General features: G+C 41.2%; 1 protein-coding gene across 1 annotated transcript in view; it reads left to right on the top strand.

The window, feature by feature from the left end:
• LOC110964784 (cytoplasmic dynein 1 intermediate chain 1) overlaps window positions 1–27,051 on the top strand; it is a 63,271-nt gene that overhangs the window by 10,632 nt on the left and 25,588 nt on the right. Inside the window, 8 exon segments of the mRNA XM_051955073.1 lie at window positions 10,386–10,481; window positions 12,381–12,552; window positions 13,809–13,908; window positions 14,117–14,242; window positions 25,070–25,124; window positions 25,127–25,215; window positions 26,347–26,460; window positions 26,625–26,758. Of these exon segments, the coding sequence (XP_051811033.1) occupies window positions 10,386–10,481; window positions 12,381–12,552; window positions 13,809–13,908; window positions 14,117–14,242; window positions 25,070–25,124; window positions 25,127–25,215; window positions 26,347–26,460; window positions 26,625–26,758 (886 nt within the window).

Here is a 27,051-nt window from a genome sequence, read left to right as displayed (position 1 = left end):
GCCACCAAGGGACGATGAAGCAGCTCTGATACTAAAGCGGTAATTGTTAGCAGTGAACCAGAATTAGGCCCTCAGAAATGCAACTCTGTGTGTGATTTTAAATTGCAACTTTGGAAAGCGCCTGTCTTAGGGTTAAAAGTTCATGGGGTCAAGAGTGTATGTTCATATTTGTGCGTCTGTATGCAAAATTCTGCGTGCATGACTCTCTGTCTCGCCTCTGTAATATTTTCTGGTCCATTAGTTTTCAGGCTCTGTACGGCTTGAGTGTATAGTTGGTCAGAAATTCACTCCTTGAGTATATTTACTGCAATAAGAGGCTTTCTTTTGACATTTGGTGGAGCGGTAATGGCCTTTAATTGCAAGAGAAACTCAGTGTCCAAGCACTATTCTAAAAAGGCACACTCACATTTTTGTAAATACTCACACACATACACACGAGCATTCAGATTCATAAATGTAAGCACACATGCGCACAGTATCATAGACAGGAATAAACAAGCATAAACACACCCACAGCAATTTACACGTGGGCACTGACAAAGTGGCCACACACACACACACATGCGCATACGTCACATAAGCTTCGCATAATCCCATTATGGAGCAGTTACGAAACCAAACTCCAAATTTATTAAATGATCCTGACCATTGGCAGCACATTGGTCTACTTAGAGAGCTTACTTTGGTCTTTTTTCCACAAACTTCTAAATGTATTAAATAGGTCCTGAACTTTCGATGTTTATCAACAATTTTACAAAAAAATGTTCTTTACGATTTAATTCAATAGGACTGGATTTTAAACTGGCACCAAACATCATTGGAAACCATGTCTGACACTTATTACGACAAGAGTTGAATAGTTTATAGCTCTAGTTCATTGAACATCTGGTATTGTCCACATGACTTTGTCTGATGTGCTGCATAATATGCTGGGACAATTTGAGGGAAATAACTACTTTTATCTTTTTACAGATATTAGAAATTGATTTGCACTTAAATGTTATTTTAAGTGAAGCCATGGTTTAGTGTTCACTGTGTAATAGATTTAAATATGATGGAGCATTACTACATGAGATACCATCAAAAGCGTGACGGTCTCACTTGGAAGATGGGATTTGTAAAACCATTGACCCAACACTTTAAACTCTGGGTAAGACAGGCTGCAAATTGTACGTTTTGTGGCTGTTAGGCGAAATTGGGCTTATCTCAGTGTGCACTTCTGAATCACGTCGTAAATGTTGATCAATGGGCAAGCAAAAACTACCCCTGAAAGTTTCAATCTGCTCAAATTAAACAAAAGTGAATTACAGCATTAGTCTTGTGATTTACTACCCACACCTTGTATATCCTAAAATTTGGAGTCTGTGTGGTTTTCTGATTGCATTGTTATGAAACTGATTAATTGTTGGGCCGTAATGTGGAGCTATTCAAGTTTAATTAGCAAACAAATCAGAGAATATATACCAATACAACCAAAGCAATACGACTACTCACAGATGAAGTAAACATTCATTATGTTGCAACAAAGGTGCATGTCAAGGTCTGAAATATGTTGGATGGCAAGTTAAAAGTTTGGTCTTGTAGGCAATGTGCTACACACGGGGAAAACGGGCAGGTGTAAAGACATGAGCGGTTTGACAAGAGTTGAATGGTTACGGCCTGGATCAGAGGAGCAAATGTGAAATGGCGAAGAGTGAGCCATAGTGAGTTCACAACAGCAGTGATCCGAGGAGGAGCAGACCATGAACTGGTGACAGGATGCTGGGGGATGTGCTGAAACATCTGAAGTCTGATCTGGGGCATTTCCTACTTGCCGCTTCCAGGACTTTAAAGATCTGCTGCTAATGTCTTAGTGCCAGAAACCACAGGACACATTCAAAGGTTGTTGAGTCTATGTCTCAGCACGACAGGACTGCACTGAACACAGGATGGAAAAGCAGCATATTCAGCAGGGGTGGGCATAATATTTGGCTCATTAACATGTACTATAAATTCTCAAAGAAGCTTACGTATGTCGAAGCTGTAGCGGGTAATGGTTTAGTCAAGAAAGCTCAATTCAGCCGCGGAGTAAATACAGGATAGGGTTGTGTAGACGTCTTAATGACACTGTTTTCTTATTGGCAGGTGACACATCATAGTGCTGTTGTAAAATAATCAGGAAGGAAAGTATAGCTGAAGTTGCCTCAGCCATTTTATCCTGCATCTTTCTTTTGGACTTTCTACAATCCAGTGGAGTAACGATGCATTCAAATAAAAACAGTGAATACAACACAGTCCCAGTCTGTATGAAACTGACATGACTGATGGATTTGTGGGCAGCATTCAAGGTCCTGGAAGGAGGAATGTGGTTGAATGAGTGTGTGTTTTGCATGGTTATGCTCTTGCATGTTTCTATATGTGTCTATGTATGTGCATATATACGTGTACCCAGCCACATATGGAAGTGCTTGTCTCATACATTGTTGTCCCAGCCAGGCGGCTACAACAGGCCGAGCAGACCAGAGGGTGTGTGTGTCTGTATGAGAGAGTGAATGTGTCTGTTTTCTAAAGGCTAAATTCATGTCGAGGATAACCACAGTGAGTGTACCCAAAGGACCCTGAACAAAATGTACTCGTTTGACTTTGAATTTGTTCTGCTGTAAGTACATATAAGAATTGTCTTTTTATGTTTGGTGACTTCTGGACTTCTGAAAGAGTTATTGCCTTGAGGTAGCAGTTTAAACCAAGTGTGTATGTGCTGTACGTGCATAAGTACACACATCAGATCAGACATGACTTTTGCTGTTATGATCTCCCCTGGTGTTTTCCCTTCAGACGCCCGTAATCGTCCAACGCTTCTCACTTTCTCTCTTCATAAAACAACCCTGAGTTTGGCTTTCATCGTCATCGCCCTCAAAAGTGCACAGCCTTCACTCCCGTTTCACTTTCAAAATTGATGCGGGGTCCCAAGCGGTTTCTGTCAAAATGGACATGGCAGTCAAAGCCCAGAAAAAAAACTCTTGATATTAGAGAAAAATAACGTCTTTCGCAGCGCGTACGGTATTCCAAGTGAGTCACAGATGATTGTAATTTTCCCCTATGACCACCGTATAATAAGGTACATGAACCCTTTCTTCATCTCCCTCCCTCAAGCTTTCTCTCTCTCTTTGGTAAAATGGCCATCATCCAAGATAATATTTGCCATCTGATGAGTAGGAATACAGTTTCATGTTTCCCCTTTTTTCTCTTTTCAACCTTTTCCTTCTTTTTTCTTTTACCTTCGCATTTTGTAGAATTTGACTTTTTGACATGCACGCTCCACCCTTCCCCCCTTGTTGCATTTTTTATACATGTGTAAAACAACAGTGGGTCTTTACCATTTGCCTGGGTGGTCTCTCTTGTACTCAGAGATCCTTTCGACTCTCCAGGGTTTTCATTTGAGAGGGCAGCGGTTCACAGCCACAGTTTGCCTCCAGCTCGTAGCCCTGCTTTAGTTAGTTGTTTTGAAGGGATATTTGTTCACACTTAGTATGAATTGTGAGCATTTTGACTGTTTTATACTCTCAATTAGAAACCCTGCATCTGTTAACAAACAACCAAACACGATTAAGCCTTAATTAAACACATAAACTCCAAACATGATTTTGTCAAGTAAAAGTACACCAAGGTTGAACGAAGTCTGTTTAACATTATTCTTCATTCAACTGTGACTGAAATTCAACAAGCTTTAAAATCATCTCATTCTGTTTGAATTACAACCGATGCAGACCTTACATTTCCACATCATTGTCACAGTTTATAGCTTGTCAGTTGATTGAAGTGAAATTTGATAACCCTGCTGGTTTTGTGAGTGTGTTGTGCAGTTTTGTGGATGTCCAGCAGGGAGCACTCTTCGCACATATACGGCTGCTCCCTCAAAGTCTCGTAAACCAAAAGTGACAGAGGTTTTTATTAGAAATGAGCATCAAATGAAATTGAATTATGCCATTATAAACTCTAACAGTTTAACAATTAATCACAAGCATGTGTTGCCTTTCAAAGTCCTATTTACCCTAACAAATTGGATGACAGTCACACTTTGCTTCAGAGGTGTTAAGCTCACGCATTTGTTTGTTTATTTGACAGTGTTGCTGAGCTGCTGTGAATACTTTTGACTATTTTGTACAACCCACAGGGATTCAGCCTTCGGCAGGGCTATAGAAAGTGGTTGTCCCATCTGTCCATCCGTCTCTCATTAAAAACTAAATGAAACAGCGTTGTCATCAGAGGGGCAAACACAGACCACCAATCGCCATCTGAGCCACACACATACATAAACACACAGACGCAGACGGCCCATTTTCTGAGTGACACAAATACCAGCACAGATGACGTGTTGAAAAGTGAGTCGATGCCATCGCGGTGATTTTATGTGAGACGTTTTCTTTCTCTTACTCTGTCTCTTTCTCTCTCTCTCTCCCTCTCTCACTGACTGGGTTTTTGACAGTTTGGAAAGTTTGAAGTCATGGGTTTTAATCAGGGCCTTGCGGTGGGGCTCAGAGCATGGCATGGCGTGGCATGATGGCTCATTTTAAAGATGTGGGTCTGGGTCAGGGCCAAGCCTGGGTGGCATTGCTAGGAAGAAGGGGGGTGGGTAGGACAGAGAGCAAGAGAGAGAGAGACTGAAAGGGAGAAAGGGATGGAGAGAGAATCTACCAGCCCACAGCACACAGCAAAGTTGGCCACAGACCCCTAAAGGCCTGTATGGGCTGCATTAATGAAAGCGGATTATGTGTGGGCATGCATGTCTGCATACGCCGTAGACTTGGGTGTACACACACACACACACACACACACACACACACACACACACACACACACACACACACACACACACACACACACACACACAGAGTGTTTGATCAGTGTGGAGAAGTGTCTTGAAGAGATGAATTAATCTAAATCATGCTGTGGATTTTAGTTTTAGTTTTACATCAGGCCCTGCTGCTAATGTGTGGGTATGTGGGGAATACTTTTACCCCTACTGTGGCAATCATGACTTGATGAACCATGATGAATTTTAAACATTATTTTCTATTAAAATAAATGGAAAGGAAAAAAAACAGAGGAAAATTAACAAACTAGGTTTAGAAGATAACCAACTTTTATGCATTTTTACTTTGTCCTCCGCCTAAATATAATCCTGAGCTACTTTATAGGGAAAAAGTCTTTTACAAGCAATTACTCAACATTTGCCTGACTCTGTAGGAGGCTCAAGTGATGCTGTTTCCCTAGAATATGATTTGTATGCAAGAAGTTGCAACTGTGAAGGTTGTGTTAATGCCGGTATTGTTGTAGTTTTCTTTACAGTCTGCCAGATCTATATTGACTGTCTACAGATAAGTGAGATTCTTGAGCAGGTTGGACTGCACCCTGACCTCTCAGCAGAAAAGATCTGTTCGACTTTACTGCTTGGGTTGCTCCGAACCTTCAATTTTCTGTCCAGCCTGACTAACAGAGATCTCTAAAATGTTAGCAGTGTTTCTCTGCGTTCAGTAAAAGAGGATGGCTGGTGCAACTGCCAAAATTTCACCGAGTAGTGTAGAATGGTGCTTATTTTAATTTCTGGCACTGAACACTACAAAAATTAACTTTTGACAATATAGTGCTTTCTGGAGGTTTCCAGAATTATCGTACAAATAGAAATCTTTTTTTAATGCTTGTTATTGGGGCCAAAATTAATATACAATGTGCCAAAACAAATTTGATGTAGGTCTGTCGCAGCTGATTTATTTTAGAATTGCATTATTTTATTTGAAACCTGTATCATTGTAATTTGGTTGGGGTGGTAGAGGGGAAAGGGTTGAATAACAGGATCGCATTACTGGAGGTGGAACGCATAAAAGTGAGAGAATTCCCCTGATGCCTCAGGTCAGTCGTAATATATGCAGAGGTGATGTGGTTGTAGGGTGGCTGTGTGTCTTTCTCTGACAGTACGAGGGTTGGGGTTGTTCTCGGTGAAGTTAGTGCATATGAGTGTGTGTTGTGTGTTTGTGTCGTGCCAGGGCCACATTAGAGGAGCTTTTCAAGTCTCGTTGACCTCCTCCTACTCCTCTACATAGTGCTTGTGTTGTGGTCTGTTTAACAGCCAGCCCCCAGAACCCCTGCGAACTGTGTGTGTGTGCATATGATTGTGTATATGATGTTGTAGGGTTATTCCCAATGCGTGGGATCCCCCGAGATCCTGCCGGATTTCTCTTTTGTGTCCCTCTCCCTATTTCCGCCTCCTCTTCTCTCTCATATCAATATCTCTCTTTCTTTGTGATTGGCACAATGGAGATCTGTAAAAATTATGAGCACTGTCAACTTTGATTGTGTGTGACTCAGTGAAGTAGTCACCTCCATACTGCCGTGGTGTCTGAAGAAGAAGTCTGCAGCTCCGTTCCTATAATGTAGTTGATGACAAACTTGGGGCCTAGTCTCATCCTCCCCTCTACACAAACACCCACAGCTCTTTGATAACCATGCCAATGGCTCCAAGCGTGCAGTAACACATTTCAACACACTAGCGCTTACTGTGGATTGGATTCAGAATAAAAGGTTAGCGAACGCTTTGATCCTTGCCAAACAGAACACATGCTAACACATTACTGCTGTGACACACCATGCCATTGTGCTTTATGTACTCGCTGAAGGGGAGCAGAAGACAGTTTACATCTTTTATATGCTGTCAGTATCTTTCTCTCCACATGCTCAATAGTAGCTGCCTACTGTGAAATAATACAAGTTGTTTAAGCTAATGAAACTCTCAGCGGTGGATCAGCCTTCATTCTTTATTCCACAAACAGATCAGCACATTGCTCTCACCTGAACTATTTCACTCTTCTGTTAGTCCATAAAAGCAACAGTGATGCTTATACAGAATAACAAGAGCCTTAAACACTGAAAACATGGTAATAAAGACTTTATGACCATAGCTCGTTGTGCTGTATTTACTACCTAACTCGTTCCTGTTTGTATCTTTAAAGGGAACTTTGTATAGAAAAAGAAAAGGCTACAACATGTCAATAAGCAAAAGGAGCAGTATATTACTCTATATGATATTTTCTATGTTATGCATAAATTCCACGAGATTAGAAAAACGTCAAACTATATAGTTGTATTTATTGTAATAAATATTAAGTAGCTTTTTCTGATATTCATACAGGAGAAAATCAATATCAGTTAAATTCAGATAAAATTCATTTTATAGATTCCATTTTACCACAAAATGTTTACAAATGTAACGCTAAAACCTTACTGCAAAATATTTTACTTTTACAAAAACATGATTTAATCGGATCATCACTTCCATTATGTTATAGATTAATAAGACATCAGCATTTTCTCTCCAGATACTGCTTCTGATGAGCCAACTCAGGCGGTCTGTCAATACTAGTGTGACAGACGTACTCATTTTTCCCGTATTGAAAATCTGTCGAATATTGTTTCAGACATATTGATAAAATGTTTTTTATATTTAGTAACTGTGACACTCAAAACTGTTGGATGTTCACACTTACTGAATGTGATGATGGATTTTAAAATTATATTTGCAAATAAATGTTATTGCCGACACCCAGTCTGCTCGGTAACGCACATAAAGTTTTACGACATTTTTGTGTTTTCCTGCAATGGCAGTTCCACACAATTTGTAGATGTACGCACAATGCATACCTCCGTTTGTGGGTGTGTGTATCTGCATTTACAAACACTTTTACACGTTTTTGTGAGTGTGTGCTTTGTATCTCCACACTATGAATCTGAGTGGCTACATACCTGCTGGGCTGTTCTGAATTGACTGTGGCCGGTCAGCATGAGTAAGCAGCCAGGGGAAGATTGAGGCAGCCAGATGCAGCGGCCCCGGGCTACCGAGGATATCATTACCCCGGGTGTGTAGCCGGCCAAAACGGGAGCCCCCAAGTGGAGTTTCATCAAGGTGGACCCCCGTCTGCGGCGAGGGGGAGGATACCAGTTAACCGGTCGTCCTGCAGTGAGGAGAGGTATTAAGCGGCAGGTGGAAAGAGAAAGCATCCCGTGACTGGAATGAAGTGGAAGCAAGAAAGTGTGCAGATACTTACAGGGTTTGCAGACAGACATGCTCACACAGTGAAAGATTGTCTCTTTCGATTTCCCTTTCCTGCTTCTTTTGCAACGCAACAGGAAACCATGTAGTGCCTCTCTGTGTGTTTGAATGATCATTTTACATAAAGATTTATATTATCGTCGCTACTTTCCAGTATCATTTTCCACAGTATAGTTTTTTTTGCTTTACTTTGAGCACACACAGAAACATATCTCCGAAAATTCCCTTTCAAAGCAAATAGTGTGGATATTTTTGGTGCAGGATCGTGACAGAACAACTTGATGCATGGCCACTGGCAAAGACATCAGCAGTATCTTCATACGGGAATTGGACCGTCTCTCCTCAGTGAGGTAACCCATAGGCCATGAATCACGCTGCCTTGCTCCAGAGTCCTGTGGTCCCCGGGGTTGACAGTTTGACCGCTCCTCAATGTGGTCTGTCTTCTCTCCTCACGCTCCTCCCATCCCCATCACCACACATTCCAACCACCGGACCGGTCGCGTAAGGTCAAGAAAATAGAGTAGAATATAAGATGTATGTAATGTGTGTTCCTGTTTTTCTTTTATTTACATTGTGATGCTTTTCTGATTAATGAGCACAGCTTGTGGAAGAGAAAAATGACTGATGAATGGCCCAAAAAAAACATTCAAGAGAAATAAGCCTTCACAAGCTGAGGCATAGAGGGAAAGACAAAAGGAACTGAAAATAGGGTATCCCTGTGCGTTTCTGTTTGCAGCGTGTCTGTTTTGGCAGCTCAGACATGGAGCTAGTCTGGCAGTCTGCCTGTCTGGTCCTCTCTGGTCTCTCCTCCATACTGGTGGGTCACTGGTGTTTGGATCACTACAACTGGCTGTTAACCGCCGACTTGGATGGAGCTTCACCACCATGTATTTGATTTAGCTTAGTCATTTATTATATACACACAGTATGAAAATTAAAGTCATATATCAAAAACGTTTACTTGGAAGTGAAGCAGAAAAGAAAACACAAAGACGGATAGGGAAGGTTGTACTGAGAAGATTTATATAACGAATAAAATAAGGCCACACACTGTTTTCGTAAAAATAATAATAAAATGATTGGAGTGTTTCACTAATTGGAATTGCATTTGTAGCTTTAAAAGAGCAGCGGTGAGTTCATCAGAAGCTTAGACGAGACCAAGTGATAAATTGGACAGTTCATCCGGTGCAAGAGCAGCCCTTGAGCGAGTGGTTTTAACGGTGCCCCAGGCCATACTCCAGCTGAGTTAAACACACCCTGACGTGTGTGTTTCTGTGTGTGAGAGAGACACATGACATGTCTGAGGGTGTGATGTAGTCACTTCCTCCCACTGGACTGAGCAACTGTTGTCAGCTTGACCCTGCCAGTTAACCCCTCGCCACCCCTGGCACTGCAGGCGAAGGCCCCGGGTGTGTGTGTTGGAAAGGGATAGAAAGACAGATTGTATGTGTGCGTAGCGTGTGTGTTAGCAGACCACAGGTGTCTGGTCGCAGTGTCAGGGTGTTAAGAGGTCTTCAGAGAGGCCCCCCGACTCTCAGCATCTGTTTCAGAGGGAGGGAGCAACAGAAAAGAGGAGGGGAGGTTGGCGAGGGTTACCAACACATACCCTGAGGGGTGGTGGGGGCAGTAGCTGACAAGCAGGTGCCTATGTTGACAGTAACCCTTCAGACTTGAACCCCAAACACACACACCGCACACGCTTACAATAAATCCTGGAGAGTCAAGCATAATTGCAAAGCCTGATTGGAGAGGGAATCCCCTTGTACACACACACACACACACACACACTCACACACTCACACACACACACACACACACACACACACACACCACAGGATCTCTTTGCTGAGGGTCAAAGGTGAGAGAAAGAGAGACGAGCACACACAACTCTTTCATTTCCTGCTGACTGTGTGTGTGTTTGTGATTTGGGTGCACAGTCACCAGTATGTCCATGCATATGGATAATGTAGGAATTGGCATTATCATGTTTCCTGTTCTATCTCTTCCTGAAACAGTATGTGCATGACGCACAAATGGAACTGTAATGGAAATTCTGCAGCATTTAGGCTTCGAATTTTCATGTTTTATAAAAAACACACGGATACGAGTGCGTGTGTTTGTAAATGAAACCCATTTGGACTGAATGTCAGTTAGTCAGGTGTACCAGTGCATGTCTGGGAATGATTATTTTGGTAAGAAGGAGGGGGAGGCAGTACACAGCGGGAGGTCGAGGAAAATTGGAACAGCTGTTGATTAACATGAGTGCTCTCTGTCTTGTTTTTTTTTTTTTTAACTCTCACAGTAGAGGAAGAAGAGGAAGATGAAGAGATGATGGAAGCGAAGCCAGGCCCAGAGTCAGAGCAGCAGGATGAAGACGATAACCGGGAAACCAAAGATGGTAAGAAGAATACGTGGATGATGGAAGAGTAAAAATGATTATCTTTCATGATTGTAGTTACCCTTCACCACCTTGATAATTTAAGTGAAATTGATTTTTTTTCCCCTGCTTTTATTACCTTAATGTATGTAGTAGTTACTCCCCAATCGCTACAAACACAAAACTTCCCATTCTTTCTGCTCCAGGCTCCTTCATCCTTTGACTTCTCACATGTTGCTTTTTAAACTGTCACGAAGCAGTCACTCGTGTGTGACACCCTCTGCCAGTCAGTGGGTGTATCAGATGTGAGGGCGGGGGTAGGGGTAGGTTACAGTGGGGGTTAAAGCGGGTCCGGCATATCAGCTCCATGGCATGTGGGGGTCAACACTGATTAAAAACCTGTCACTTGACCCTTTGGCTGTATTTCAAAGTGAAGACGAATGGAGAAGTGTGTGTATGTGCATGTGGAAGACTCCTGTTGTAAATAGTAAAAAAAAAAAAAAAAAAAAAAAAAGAAAAGAATAGACAAAGGGCTCCTGGGTAGATTAAAACAAAAGACATGAAGGACACCCAGATGGATAGGCATATTTATATTCAGCCACAAAAATTGAATATCCATGACTGTAGCAAGTGTGAGTCAAACACACACAGAGGCTGATATATGCACATACGCGCTCATAAACACACAGTCATCCGTCTCCTCTCCATCCTGGCCTATTAGAAGGTCTGGCCTTTGATCTTTGCCACTCGATTCACTGGGTCTTTTCTGACAACTCGTAAGAAATACAAAGGGATGGTGGGGATCAAAGTCAAGAGGCAGGGTAAAGGTCGATATATGTGTGTCTGTGCATGCTTGTGCGTGTAAAATCGCATGTGTGCTTGGGGACAGTGACTTCAAAAACCGGACGCCGTGCTGCGCAGCCATTACGTTCAAAGGGAGGCGGGTCGCTCACAGGGCTTTGTTTTTCTCTTGTTTATGAAGTTCTTGCCGTAGAATTTTACTAGAAAAAATGCATTAGGAACTGTTTGTAGTTTATTATGTCCTGAATGTGATTCTGGTTTTGATAGAGATGAAGAGAATGTTAATCTGACGTCAGAAGCACATGGTGAGCTTAGAGTGCTTTTTATGGTAGCAGACATGTCAATGCAGTGTGTATGGGTTGGTAAATTTCAGTAGGACATCCGTACTGTCTGTTGTTAGTTAAAGGCTCAGTGTAACAGTGTCACTTGCATCGCAGTGAAAAGTCATTGCCTGCTTGTAGCCTTTTACACAGCGAATTAGAGAAACCATAGTTTTGGAAGCTGTTTCTAAAAAGCCATTAAGTTAAATCAGATACTGTTTATGTACTGCTCCTGGTAAATGTCAAATGCAATGGCTGGGACGCCTGAATGACAGAGTGGTTTGGGTGCACACCACGTGGGCTAAAATGCCTTAAGCCACAGAGTCCCCAGTTTGACTCCTGTTTGTCCGAGCCTTTGCTTAGTTGAAATTTGAAAATGGTATTATGAGCAGCATCCTTGTTGCGTTATTATTAAGGTGAACATCACATGACTGCAACGTCCCTCATTCAGCTACTGGAGACATTTGTTAAATTTCATCCTCTTCTCTCTCTAAATGTTTCCCTTTAATCTCCATAATGAAGCCAAAGTGGTAATACAGTAATCTAAAATGTGGCAACAAAAGGTGAAACAAATTGATGAGATTAATCATTACAAACAAAAGTAGAATTGAAATGAGCAAGCAACAAAATTTTAGCTGGTATTTATTTTGTTTTGTGTGTTGCAACATTCAACATATTTGTGGTTTGGGCTGTTGATCCAAAACAAGAAATATTTACTTTAGGACCTAATAAAATGAGCCATGTATGCATATATGTCTTCTTCTTGTTTTTGTCTTTATATTAATGTTTCTTCCAACAGGCTCATTTCCAGTGCTTCGGGAGCTGACAGAGGAGGAGAGGCAACAGATCCTACACTCCTCTGAGTTTCAAAGTTTCTTTGACTGCAGCATCCGGGTGATGGAAAGAGCTCTGGCCGAAGACGGCGACATCTTCTTTGACTACAGCGGCCGAGACCTTGAGGACAAAGAGGGGTGGGTAGGCAGGAGGCATTAGGTTAGAGGAAGGAAGTACTCTGTGTTTAAATGTGAGCGCACATGTGCATGCTTTTACTTTCATGCCTCAAAACAAGAAATGTGCTCAGACTGACTCATGCCCACTGTGTCACTCTAGGGACCCTGGAGCTGCTTTGTTCTTCAAAATACATGTCTTTGGAGTGATGTCACACTCTCAGATGGTTAAAAATGCCTGTGAACTGAACACTATCACAGCCTAAAGAGCATTGTCTTGCCATCTAAAAGGTTACCTCCAAATGGAGGTTATCAAAGTGTTGGTTGAAGTTGTAAGAGTCATTATTGCAAAGCTGTTTTAGTATACTGCTCTGCTATTATAGAAGAATGCTGCTTTTACTGACTCACTTCAACTTTGACCACTGCAACCGCAGAGAAGCATGAAGCCTGTGGTCAAATAGAGATTATGTCTAAAACAGGCCATGGCCAAGTGCTTAACATCAGTTGTTTTTTTTTTCAAAGATGTAAAAGTGTAACAGAAAGCTACATTTCACTACTATGTTTCATTATATATAGTGACACATAGTATTGTAGACAGTGTGGATATCTACGTGCGTATGTAGACTATTTATGACTGAACCAAAACTGGTAGCTTTTCACTCACAGAGTTGATAAGGAGAGCACAGACAAATGCAAAACTGTGGTCATACAGCTTTCTGAAGTGGCCAATGACACAACAATCTTTGTAGGATCTGGTTTGACCACTAGGAACATGCTCTTTGGTGGCTGAAATGACTGACTCACTAAGATGCAGAGCCAGTCAAACAGCTTTCTCGCTGTCTTTGTTCCCTTTTAAAACTTTAAGTGTGCTTTTACTCAACTTAATCTTACTTCAGTCATGTATTTTTGCAAGGTTTATATTCAGCATTTCATGATATACGATTACACTTTTAGCAAACGTTATAGTGTGGTGCAGCTCAATAGATGATTTGATCAAGCTTTCAAAGGCCCAAGTTGCAGTGCATTGAGGGAAAGTGTTTTTTTCCCCCCCATCCACCATATTTTCTATGGTTTGTACATTTTGCAAAACCCCAGACTGAAGGTACCTTGCCAGTAATGACAAATGACTTCAGCAATCGGAAGTCTGTTTGTTGTTTTTTTTCTTGGAAGGTACCCGTTTGCATTGGTAAATACCTATTGTGCTATTGGACCAGGACTCATCTGACTTCAGATTCGATAAGCAGTTATCTTTGACCTTCATCTCTGCTGTCTGCTTCCAGAGACTTGGGTAGCGGCTCCAGTCTGTCCTTCAGCAGGCTCTTCTATGACGAACACTGGTCGAAGCATCGTGTTATCACTTGTCTTGACTGGTCCCCTCAGGTGAGGCCTGAAAGTTTGTGTGTCCCACTTTAAATCCAAGACTGGAACACTTTCCCACTCTGTATTAATTTGCAAAGAAGTATTGGCCTGTGTTTGTGTTTAGAAAGAGGAATCTACTTCTTTTTATTGATTTAACATCTTTCCATTAACACCCTTCTCTCTCTGTTTCTCCTCCTCCTCTTCCTTCCACTTTTCTTTTGTCTCTCAGTATCCTGAGTTGCTGGTTGCCTCGTATAACAACAATGAAGATGCTCCCCATGAACCAGATGGTGTTGCTCTGGTGTGGAACATCAAGTTTAAGAAGGCCACACCAGAGTACATCTTTCACTGTCAGGTGCGTGTCAAACCTCATATCTATTTCCAGACTTGGAAAAAAAGGATGGCAGTCACAATATTGGATCATTGTAGTGAAGAAATTAGTTTTTTGCCATATCTTTTTTTCCCTTTCTGGATGGTAAATTGCAAGCAGGAAGAGCAGTCAAAGAGCTGTGCTGGTGTAAAAAAAAAAAACATCCTCCCTTTTCCTCTCATCTTCTTGTTTGCCTCTCAGAATTTCACACTCCAAAAAACCTTCTCTCTCTTTCATATTTTAACTGGCAACCCTACTGTCGGTCCATCCGGTAATCTACAGCTTGTTCCTCTTTCCATCTCACCATAGCAAGATTCTTAAGAGTAAAAAAAAAAATTAGGGAGTGAAGCAAAAGGAAATGAAATGTGGCTCCATGTGCATTCATTTGACCCTTTAGATTGGATTACAGATGAACACTGCCTATGGAGACCAGTTTTAATAGAAAAGCTTGAGGTTTGGGTGGAAAAGAAACTGGTGTGATGGGCGTAATGCTAATAGAAAATGACATTAAGGGAATGACGGGAGGAAGGAGAGGGGAGATGGAAGGACTGGGTGTGAGGACCTTCTCGACTCCCACAAAACAAGCAAGGGGTATATAGAGACGTCTTAGTCGTAAAATGATGTGGCGCACCACTTCCTAATCCAGCTCTGCATGTGTGTTAGGCCACCCACGCTGACGATCTGTGTAATGTCAGCAGAGTTGTTTCATATTAGCTGATAAGTCTTACTCTTACACATTATTGTAGGATGTGAAATACACCTGTAGTAGTATTAGTTCCATAAGCAATCATCTCTCACATTCAAAGTTCATTCGAGTGAAAAATACACACTCAGCCACATATTCCTGCATACATGCACACCGTGTCAAATATTTCAGTTTGAAGCTTGCCATATATGTCGCGCTACAGAATGTATTTTTAAAGCACTCCCTTCTTTCACTGCACCATAATTTATGCTGCTGCTGAAATTCATGTGGTTGTACGGATAGATTACTGCTATGCATCTTGTAGCTGTAGGATTCTGTACATTTTCCATGTGGCTCCCTGACAAAATATGTACAGTACATCAGGCTTTATGAACAGTGTGGTTTCTGAGCATGCTGATCTGCGAATTGTCAACTGTGAGTAGTAGACGTTTGGGAACAAGGATGTTTGTGTAAGCGGCATATAAAATGCTCAGTATATCAAAGCAGAACATTCTGCTGCAAATTTGTACAAATACAATGACAAGAGCGTATTGGCACTCGCTTTCGCTGAAATATTTGGAAATTTCAATCTGTAACGAACACATACAAACCACTTCTACAAACACAGTTGACTTGTCCATTTGTTTTAAGTGAGTGTTTACTGGAAAGATGTGCATTATATGAAGTGATGCTGATGGAGAGAAGAAAAATGAAAAGCGGACAGAAACTTCAGATTGCCCCACACCCCTTGTTATTCAGTGGGTTAGTGTGGCCTGGGGCTGTGCCATGGTCTTTTCATGAAGGGAGAAAGAAAAGTGAATGACAGAAACATAACAGAGAAACATAAAAGACAGAGCTGGCAGCAAAAGAGAAGGATGAATAGTGGAGGATGAAATGGAGATAAAATAATTGAAGAATGAAGTAATTTAACTTCAGCCATTACTCCTCCTGCTGGAGTTGCATTTAGATGAAAGGAAGCCAGGAGTGGTTAGAGGAAAGGAGAGAAGAGAAAAAAGTAAGGCTGTTTTTTTTTTCTAGTTCTCTTCGGTGCCTTTTGCAAAAAGCATAGCAACTCTTTAGTTAGCCACGGATCAGATGGCTTTTAATGTGCGAGCATGTTCTGCTGTTTAACCCCCCAAAACCACAGGACTTGGTGCCTCTTCCCCTCTCTTTCCCTGCTTTCTCTTTTTCTTTTCACCTTCCACCTCCCAACCTTAGCTAGAGTAACAGAGAGGCCAGCCACGTGCTTTCTCCCTGCATCTGTAATCACACACACTTGCTATTTGCTTTACACATGCAGTACATTCACTCACACAAACACTCTGTACACTGGGCTGGCACACGCTGCTGCTGTTGGCAAGCAGTGTTTAGAAGCATTTCAGCCATTTTTGTTTTCCCAGACTTTCCCACAGAAGCCGCTCTCGTCTGATGGATGGATAGGTAGATGGCTGAGTACCGTATGTGTGTTTGCACGTGTTTGCACGTGTTTGTTGTACGCATGTGTAAAGGCTGTGGCATGTGTGTGGAGGATACAAAAGAATGACAGTGCGGGTTGGTATTGGAGGGTTGGGGTTTGTGGTTGAGGTTGGATTCAGCAGGGGCTTTATTGTATAAGGCTATGGCTTATAGAAGGCTTCATATTTCAGATGGGGTTTTGGTGAGGTCAGGCTTCTATATTTGTTGTCTGCTTGTGAGCATTTGGGTAAAGGGCTTTTACATAGCAGAAACTGTGAATTTTAACAAAATGTAAAGTAACCACATAAGTGTTAAAATGTTATTTGTAAAACAATTGGTAATTTTCTTGTTGGGATAAAAGTTGAGATATTTTAAGTGGATTTTTATTAGTTTCTGGATATTTGGAGTGGTACTTTGAAAGCTTAATAGAATACAGCAGATTATGTCTTGTTATGAAGATCTGTATTTGTACTGGATGCTACCAAGTAGCAACCTTCTGGGTTGAAAAATGAGGTGGAAGGTGGAAGTGCCAACAGCTGCAGTTCCTGGAATAGCCACTTGAGGCTGATTCCAAAAGCAATTGATCATCATGGATCCTTATGCTAAATGCTAAACTTTATGGCAAAAGTAAATAGATTTAAAGCCTGGTACAAAAAAAAAACACCCTCCTAATCACATACTTTTTGTCTTCACTTTCAGCACATACAGCAGCTGTCCTCACAATGTTTGTGCTGTTGCATGTAACATGCAGACAATTGGGACATACCATTTCATCATAATGTGCCTTAAGCTTTAACTGTGTTGCTAATATATCTATAAGAGTCAGTTGTACAAAATAAGCTGTCATCTACATGTGCTTTATCAGTGGTAGTACAACATCCTGATATTTCTGGCATACTGACTTTGACAAGCTGTGTGTTGGGACGTACTCAGTATTTTTCTAGCTTACTGTTTAATGTAGTAGGATAAGCTTTTGTCTCTATAGTTAATTTCACTGTTCATGACAACTGTGCTAGACATGATTTTTTTTTTTTTTTGTAGAGCCCACCAGCTTAAATTATATTTAGGCTTAAAGCTATGCCCTTTGCCCGTGTTTTTGATTTAGCTCATGTGTTTGGCAGAATCATGCTCTGCTCAGATAGCAACAGCTGGATATCCCCCACTGATCTCAGAGATTGTTCTTCAAGATACCTGTAGGTGATGTCACAGAGGGTTCATCCGTCTTTATCTACCAGCAATGGAGACTACACAATGATCTCTTCAGAAATAATTAACACATTTTTACTTTGTAGCAGCTTTGTTAGTTTACTGTATGTCTTTGACTTGCTGATGAGGTGGAAAATAAATCAAAAGCTACTTAGATTTTGGGCAGAGTCACAGTGTTGCTTTGGGCATGTACAGTGTGGGAACTGTGCACAAATATTTTTGGCAATGTGCAGCAGTGCTGCAATATTGTATTCTGATGCAATCCTTAGGAGTCATGCCCTCGATTGACAAGTGTTGTTCCCATGTGGAGTAAACAGAAGTCATACAGTGATTCTGATTCTGATTCTGAATCTGAAACCTCACTGGCCTTCTAAGGCATTACTTTACTATACACTTTAGCTATTTACACCTGTGATAAGCACATAGGACAGCTTAATGTTGATTTTAATGTTTATTTTGAGGGATTTTACCTGACCAGGGTGTCCCCTGCCTTCACCCTAAATCAGCTGGTATAGGCTCCAGACCCCCATGATCCTAATGAGGATTAAGCGGTGTATAGAAAATGGATGGATTTTGTTTCATTTTCAGAATACTTCTATGACACTTTTCTACATGACACAGAATACAAATTATTTTTCCAACAGTAGTAATATTAAAAAGTTTCCCAAAATGTTTAATATTTTTATACAAATTTGCCTTTATTCTGTCAAATTTGTTATTTATTTTCTTCTAATATTTGAATTCATATTATGAAAAATTATTTTTGAGATTTTGTTTTTCCATGTTGTTCTGATCTGTCTTGTTGAATTGGCTATATACATGCAATGAGTCATTGTTCTCAAACACATCTTACTTCATGACAGTAAATAAACTGTCTCTGAAACTGTGTAGGGGAGGTCGCTTTGCATTCCCCTTCAGGAACTGAGACACTTTCATGACCCCACTTTAGGAGCCATTGATCTGTAGTGTAGTGGAGGAAGGGTGTGATCCATCAGTGTGTGGGTTGGGTTTAAACTTCAGGAAAGGGGCTACCACTGCTGTGGATTCTGGTACCAGCGTGCCTTCCCTCATCTCGGCTGTCCTGGCAGTTGGACCAATCATCGCCCCATCCCAGTTGGGTCCAATCTTGTAACTTCACACCAGCCTCTAAAGTGGGCAAAGTCACACCACATTAAAGGGGCCGTTTGACTTAAAACCTCTGCTGAACCCCTCAAACCACACGCCTCCCTCTAACAACCCCCGCCGCTACTGTCATATCCCATTGGACTCAGTCATATTTTTATTAATATCTCGCCTTGTGTCACTCTCTGGGCTTTTGGCAGTTCCAGAAAGTTTGAGTAAGAGAAGCAGTGCAGGCAGAGAGAAGGGTGGAAGGGAGGGTGCGGGTAGAGAGAGTTGGAAAGAGAGAACTGTGCAACAGCATTATTCACAGTCTTTGTTTGAGTTTGAACCCATGTGCAATTATAGTGGAGGATGAAGCTGCATTGTGTTGAGAAAGCTTAGCAGTGAAATCCTCTAAGTGCTTGTTAAGTGGGTTATGACTGTGACAGTATTTGATTTGATTCTTGGCACACTGTATAGATTGTGCCTTGTCTAGCAAAAGTTCTTTAGTGTTGAATTTTGTAGCAAATTAGTATCTTTTGTACAGTTATGACTGTGCTGCAGTTGTTTATATTGATAATGACAGTTAGAATAGATGTTGGAAACAAAATCATGTAAAGAAAGCAGAAAGCCTAGTTCTCTTTTCTTTGTTTCCATGTATGTATACAAGTACTTACTTTATATTTTATAGGTTTACAGATTCATATGCTGGGCTATTTCTTCCAGTTGTCTGCCATTGTTGAAATTGTTAGATTGCCAGGCAACCAGTGATGTCTGCAACTCCAGCAAAAAACTATTCCTTAAAAAATGCCCTCAAGTAAAGAGGATAACTCAGGTATGAACAAAAGTATTGTTCTTGTATGAGCACTGAAACTTAAGTCTTATCGCATCAATGCTGGCAGTGTTAAAACATATCAAATGCGTACAACAGGAATTCAGAGACGGCAACATTTAGCACTGTTTTTATTCTGGAAGACTTTTAAATTGCCACTAAAGTTTGGTGAATGAAGCAGCATTATCTTGTCATTCATTTGTTATAAATTGACATAAACTTTCAAAAAGAACCCTGAGGAGGAACTTGCTGCATATTTACTTCAGTTTCAGTATCACAACAGAATAGAAGAAAGTACAGTCGAGTCAAACATTTTCACGTTGCGTTATATTTACAACACGAATCCAATAAAGCCACAAACCAGTAAAAGTGAAAATATGAGCCAAGCAAACAAACAAGATATGGAAAATAGAGGGAAAGGAGCTCTAGGAGGCAGAGAAAGGCCTGTTTGTGTTCCCAGAACCTCCTCCTCATGCTTTTGCTCCATTCTTCGCCTGGTGAAATGGAGACTCTGGCTTGGTATTTCTTTCTCCTTGCCAGAAACCACAGAGTGACAAAATCTGTGGGGTGTCATAAACGAGCGAAGCCAAGGGGAGAAAGGGAGGAGAAAGGTGGTTGGGAGTGGAGGGGGGAAGGTTGCGAAGACGAGATGCAAGGAAAGACAGTCGGATCCATCTGGTACTGATAAGGCGGAGTGGAAAACAGATGAGTGTGGTGAGGCAGATGGTGGGGGTGGGGTGGGGTGCAGGGATGGAGCGTCGATCTGTTTGGGAGGACATGGTGTCTATCGTGCCCCATCAGCTCCCCGGAGCCTCTTCTCAACATAGCACTCTCGCTCCGTTTCTGCCTTCGCAAGTCGACTTCAGCAACAGTTTGTTGCTCGAGGAAAGAGTGAAAGAGAGGAGGAGGCAACAAAGGAAGGAGTGTTTGCCTCTCTCTGGCTTTCTTTCTTTTTCTGTCAGTTCTTCAAGCATCCCTAATCCCTAGCTGGGTGCCATCTTTCATTGCAGCACACTATGTGTATATTATCCTATACAGAACACTTCCCATTAATATAATAAAGGCTGCCAGAAACACTTACCCTTGGGAGCCTGTGAGATACGCTAGATGATACTTGAGTGCGAGTTTCTCCTTTACCCATGCACGCATACACAAGGGTATAGACCCTTGCCTGAGGAAAGAAATGAAACCCACGGTTCTGACTGCCAGAGTGCCTCCCTGTAAAACTTCCACAATTCATCTCAGGCCCGATATACCAAAGTGACTCTTGCTGCTGCCGTTTCTTCCTGGAGTTGTCACTCCCCACATCCGCTCCGTCTGGGCTGGCAGGAGACGACTTAGCAGGTGTCTGACCTGCGCCGCATGTGAGATGAGAACTATCCACAGAGCCACTCCGCGTTTGGAAATTAAATGTCAGGCTTGGCATTGACTCAGCTGCGATATGGAGATGCAATCATGCTGGGACTTTTGTGGAGACACGAGAGTTGTTGAGATGTTATTTAGACAGATGTGATGCCTGTATGACTGGTATGTCCAGACTCTGGAATCAAGAGGAAGGGAGGTATGGCTGTGTTTGATTTAAAGAAAAAGTTCTCACTGTGAGTTAGATGAGAGGATTGATACCACACTTATGTCTGAATATGACAGCAGCAGCCAGCTAGCTTAGTTGGTACAAACACCATGAATTCCCTGTATTAGATGCAAAAGCAGAGTTTAAATTGTTGATGGCAAAGGCTTATAAATCTAAAAAAATAACTAGACAGAAAGATTACAGAAATCCATCCAAAACATAACCAAACAGCCCATCATTCAACCTTAAACTCAGCCATTAATTTCCTACATGACATCGAAATTAAGAATCCGTCATCCAATTCCCTTTTAGCTTAAATCATGAGCTTCCTTATAGCACACAACAAATTGATCTTATTTCAGCACCTAATTGCATACAGTGCATTTAAAAGGAATATAACTTCAAAACATATGTGCTGATGTGACATTTGATTAGAAGCATTTAGGGAGAGTGACTTTCATGTTAAGTCCAAGTTGCTGCTGGCAGTCGCCTCACAGTGCATTATTGGGACAAAAGTGGGCTAATTTTCAGTAGCTCTTTCACTAAGCCTGACAGTACATGAGGGGAATGATGGCATAACCTGTGGTTTCTCAAAGAGGGGATTCAGAGTTTAGTCGGGAATTTTCCTCTTAAGATGGGAACACTGATAGGGCTTAGGAGTTAAACTAACATATGGAGCAAATCGAGGAGGCTCTTGATTTAATTTAGCTTCTCTTTGTCATTACTTATGTGGGGTAGAGATGTTTATTTAGGGTGGTAACTGGTGGAGGAAAAAGGAGAGAGTGGAGCATGGATGTTTTCTGTTTGTCTGGGTATTCCTGTGGATTTTAATGTTTTATATTACATTTTTTATGTCAATTATAGTAAAAGTAGGGTCGTACTGGCCTTGACTGGAAAGATCAAAGAGGCAAAATTCACATTGCTTTGATGTAGTAGGTAATTTATTTATATTTTATATCAAAATTGTTCAGTTTGACAAAGATCTTAAAAACTCAGATGAGGGATGATGTCTATAGCAGTGCTAAGGTTGGCTTGATTGCTAAAATGAGAACATAAATATCACTCTCATACTGTATAAATAATAAATTACAGATTTTTAGTTTGGTTAAAAATTACAGAGTTTGTGTACAAGTTAAAGAAAACTGAACAAAATAAGATCTATAAAAGTCCAAAGATATAACATAGTACCTTGATTTGTGAGCTTTCTGCTGGAAGATAGATTTTGTTACCTTTTGACTGAACCAAGTTTGCTGTTTCCAGACTTAATGCTAAGCTAAACTGGGACGTATTTCCCAAAAAGTCGAGTCTTTTTCTTTTTTTTTATAGAACAAATAATCAGAATCAAGTAACATCTCACTGTTAGATGTTGTATATGATTCCTTCATCCAGATTTCCTCAGTTTTCCAGAGTTTTAGGGCTACTAGAATTTTGCTTTTTTTTTCGGACTGAGAAATGGTTGTGGGGGTAGAATCACGTGTGCGCTTGTTAGATGTGTGTGGGTTTGCGTTCAGAGATGACAGTGGCTCCAGGACTTGGGTTTATTAGCCCTCTGATGGAGCCTGAAGGAGGGGGAAGAAACCTCAAGCAGCAGCCTGTCAGATAGCCACAAAGAGGAAAGGTCATACCAGAACTCAAGGACTTTAAAAGTGATCATGCTCAAGAAAAAAAAAAAATAGAGAGAGAGAGTCATTGACTTACCATTAATCATACAACTCTAGATGTTACTGGCCAGACCATCAAATTCTCCTTTGTAATACATGCTAATAAGCCTAAAACCTTGATTCCCTTTTGTCAGACTGTGTAAATAAACTTTTCAGAGGGAGTCTTCTTGCCAGCTGACGAGCTCACTTTATTTTTACCACCAAAGTTCAGTTTATTTTGAGTCTTGACATCTGAAGCGACTCCCGAGCCATTCCTCCAGAAGCCGTGACTTCTCAGAAGTAACAAAAAAGAGAAATAAGAAGTCACGGAGTGTTTTCTTTCCCTCTGGTTTGTTTTCCAGTCTCCTTTCAAAATGAACTGGGGTTTGGAGTTGGCTGCTCTGCACATGGTGTGGTGGCAGGGACGGAGAGAGAGGGAACAGGAGGGAGAGAAATAAGACAAACATAATACTGTTGTAGACTGTGTATTGTCTCAGTTGCCGTAGAGTCTTTTACTCTTTTCAGAAAAACACATTTACCTTTAGTCTTTTATGTACAACAAATCTCTGCTCTGTTCTCATGGAATAACTTTGGATTTAATTTATGAAACAAAATCTAAAAAAGATGATGATATCCATGTAAAATTCAACGTGGCAGTCAGTTGATTACCTCAGTGATTTGCAGTACATAATGGAATATCAGCAATAAAAAATAATGCTATTCTTTGAACAAATTTTAAAACTGAATTCATCATCTCCTTGCTTTTTTGTTACATTTACAGCTGTGTTTTTGCTCCTACACTCCTACTAGTTCTGCTAAGACCAGCAGTTGCTCATGATGTATCTAAGGGATTGCAAGATCTCGATAATCTGCTGGATTTTGCTGTGTAACTGACATTACGGAGTCTATGATGTATAGTTTAGCATTTCCCGTTATCCCATAATTGCTACTTGTGGCCACAGTTGCTGCTGTTTAGAAGAACGTTACACAGTCACATTGGAAGCTTTTGTCATCTACCTTTTTAAACTTTATCACAGTTTGTGCTGTTCTTCTGGCATTCTACAGCCACAGCAAAGCGTTCATCTAACATTCTGTCACCAATATTCCTTTTTACTGTTAACGCCTTGAGAATTCCCTCTTAGATCATTCTGCTGAGAGGATTCATGTAAGCCATTATTGTAATCATAATCATTAAGCATTAATTTGTATTTGCCTTCACTATAACTCTTAAAATAATATTCATTGTAATCTTCCTGTTTATTCAACAAGCTAATACAACTAGTGGTGATTTATGTGAATGCTCATATTGAGTTTTCACATACATCTTATAGCTATTATCTTGTTAATACAGTGATTGATTTTGGAGGATTGTGATACTTAATGACAAGTTTTGACCCCAAGCAAAGTCTCAGAGCTGCTGTTTCAACAACCAAATGTCTGGCGAACAATTCTCAGGAACAGTAAACCTGTCAGCAACGCTTCTACTGACAAATATACGACCATATTAGGCAACAATCTTTTGCGAAATACACCCTACATGTTGTTGTAGTTTTTCTGTTTTTAATTGTGATTTGTGTTTGCGTGCTTCATGTTCAGTACTCTCTTGGCCCCGTCTCGCCTGTAAATTATTTCTCCTCTCAGCAGTACTGCACTTGTTTGGTTAATTTGGATGAATTTGTTGCTGAAACGTTTTCTCATAACTCAAAAGCGCAGATGCTCCGGTGGCTCTGGGTCAGGAGAAGCTAGCTGTTGCGCGCAGAAGCCCATATGGGACACGCACTGAAGAGGAACCAGAACTCAATAAACACGGCTTTGACGGGGGGGAGGGAGTTCAAGGGTGCGCTTGTCATGATGGAGGCTACAGTGAGCGCTCCAGTGGCTGCTGGGGTTTTGATGCTGTAATGTGAAACGGCTGGGGGGAAAGAGGACTACAATTCCCCTCTTTGTCTGGTCTCCACCCCAGCGTCACCCCTCTCCTCTCCTCAGCAGACCCTCACCGTGGCCAAACTCATCATCTCCCTCACTGTCCCCACGTCTGCCACCCATCACGATGCCTTGATCACTCGTTCTCACTCGCACCCTGTCTAGCGTTACCACTTTCACTTCGTATCTTTGATTTTGCTCTTTTCTCACCGTCTGCTGTTTCATCTCCTCACTTTATCTGACCAGACCTTTTCTACTCTTACATCTTCTTCAGGTCATGATAATAATGTCTTTTAGAAAATGTTCCCATAAGATACAATCACAACAGTGTATTATGTAGTTAACCTTCTTTCTCTTTCTGTTCATCCAATTTCTCTTTTGTCTTTTTTTCTCTCCTCAGTCTCCGGTGGTGTCTGTGGGTTTTGCCAGGTTTCATCCCAACCTGGTGGTAGGGGGACTTACTCAGGACAGATCGTCTTGTGGGACAATCGCAGTCACCGTCGGACCCCTGTCCAGAGAACTCCCCTGTCTGCTGCTGCACACACTGTAAGAACTGTCCCCACTATCAGCATGGCATACAGTTCATGCAACAAAGCGTAAAATCGTACCCTTCTTTGACTATTACACCCCCTAACTTGTACACAAGGATTTCCATAGCACGTTTAGCAATATGAAAACTTCTTGTTAGTTTAGGCTCTCTTAGTTTAATGGTGCTGAAATGGTTTCATAAGAAGAAAGAAGTTAAAAATTGGGCGAGTCTTTCAGGTAAATATGATATAAAGATTTAGAATATGTAATTCATAACAGTTACAGTTTATATTCTAAAAGCATGATATGTGTTGTATCAGGAAGAGTCCCTCAGCTTTGAGACAGACCGTCTCACAGCTCTCTCACTAGACATAAGTGATTGGACAGCGGAGTTCAGCTCCAGTGAACTCACTGACCCTCAACAAATTACCGTCAAATATACACGAGCGATATCTCAAGACCCAGGTCGGTTTATAATCGCAGCTACAGAAGGCATGAGAACACACACACTGCTACATGCCATCCATACTGTAGCTTTAAAGGGGCTGCGGACTCCAGTAATGAGTCCGCTGCTCTCATCTTCTCCAGTGAGTGAGTCCAGCATGCAAGCATGGTGCTGATTGCTGAATGGATTCTTTGTGCGGCCCAGTACGCAAATCAATTACTGCTCAGTAATGATATAATGGCTTCACACACTCGTGGATCCAACGTGGAGTGATTTAAAAGGACGACTGCACACTGGCATGTGAGCTGTCTGCGAGCCTGTTGCATCTTTTGGCCCAGAAAGTACCTAGTGATGTCATGGTTTTAAGGGTAAAACTACACGATTATTACAAGTCCATGTTTAAAGTTGAATTTTATTAATCAAATTGATGAAGTATTTTATGTTCCTGACAGCCGGCTGTACTTAGGAAATATCCAAATATTTACTGCACAAGATGCCAAATGTGCAGAGAAATAGAGAAATACTTTTGCCTCTAATCAAAGAGACTAATAATTATGATTTATCACTGTGATCACAATATACAGCAGAATGACAAATAATATTTTAGCAGAAAATGTATCATTCTTCATTTCGTGCCAGATGTAAGATGTTAAAAATATATGATTTCATCTGCTTCATCTGTTTGTGTGTCTGATCTCCTGTAGCATCCAGTGTACTGCGTGAACGTGGTTGGCACTCAGAATGCCAACAACTTGATCACTGTGTCTACAGATGGCAGGATGTGCTCCTGGAGTCTGGACATGCTCTCCCAGCCTCAGGTATACAACACGCAACCATGAGCAGCACAGTAAACAATGCTGATTTGTTGAAATTCAGAGATTTATTGTATTATCCACTGTAACTGGGTGTGAATTAACATGTTTCAGTGTTTGAATTTGAATATTTGGTCATATCTAGTCCTTGATACTGTGTGTGTGTGTAGGAGACCATGGAGCTGGTGTACAATAAATCCAAACCTGTGGCGGTGACAGGCATGGCATTCCCCACGGGAGATGTTAACAACTATGTGGTTGGAAGCGAGGAGGGGACTGTTTATACTGCATCCAGACATGGCAGGTCAGTGAGCAGAATGTGAACACCCTCAGCTCTCACACACACAAGCATAAATGTTGACACGGACTGTTGCTTTATGCCGTAATGCAGGGGTGTCAAACTCATTTCAGTTCAGGGGCCACATACTGCCCGGTTTGATCTCAAGTGGGACAGACCGGTAAAATCACAGCATAATTACCTGTAAATAAGGACAACTCCCAAATCTTTCCCTTTGTTTTAGTGCAAAAACATTCTGAAAATGTTCACATTTAAGAAACTATCTTTTTACAAACATTATGAACCTGAAATGAAAAAAA

The sequence above is a fragment of the Acanthochromis polyacanthus genome, chromosome 11, assembly GCF_021347895.1.
Source record: "Acanthochromis polyacanthus isolate Apoly-LR-REF ecotype Palm Island chromosome 11, KAUST_Apoly_ChrSc, whole genome shotgun sequence".
NCBI classification, from domain to species: Eukaryota; Metazoa; Chordata; class Actinopteri; family Pomacentridae; genus Acanthochromis; species Acanthochromis polyacanthus.
The sequence above is the reverse complement of the archived record's forward strand: the minus strand, read 5'-3'. Positions and strand labels throughout refer to the sequence as shown.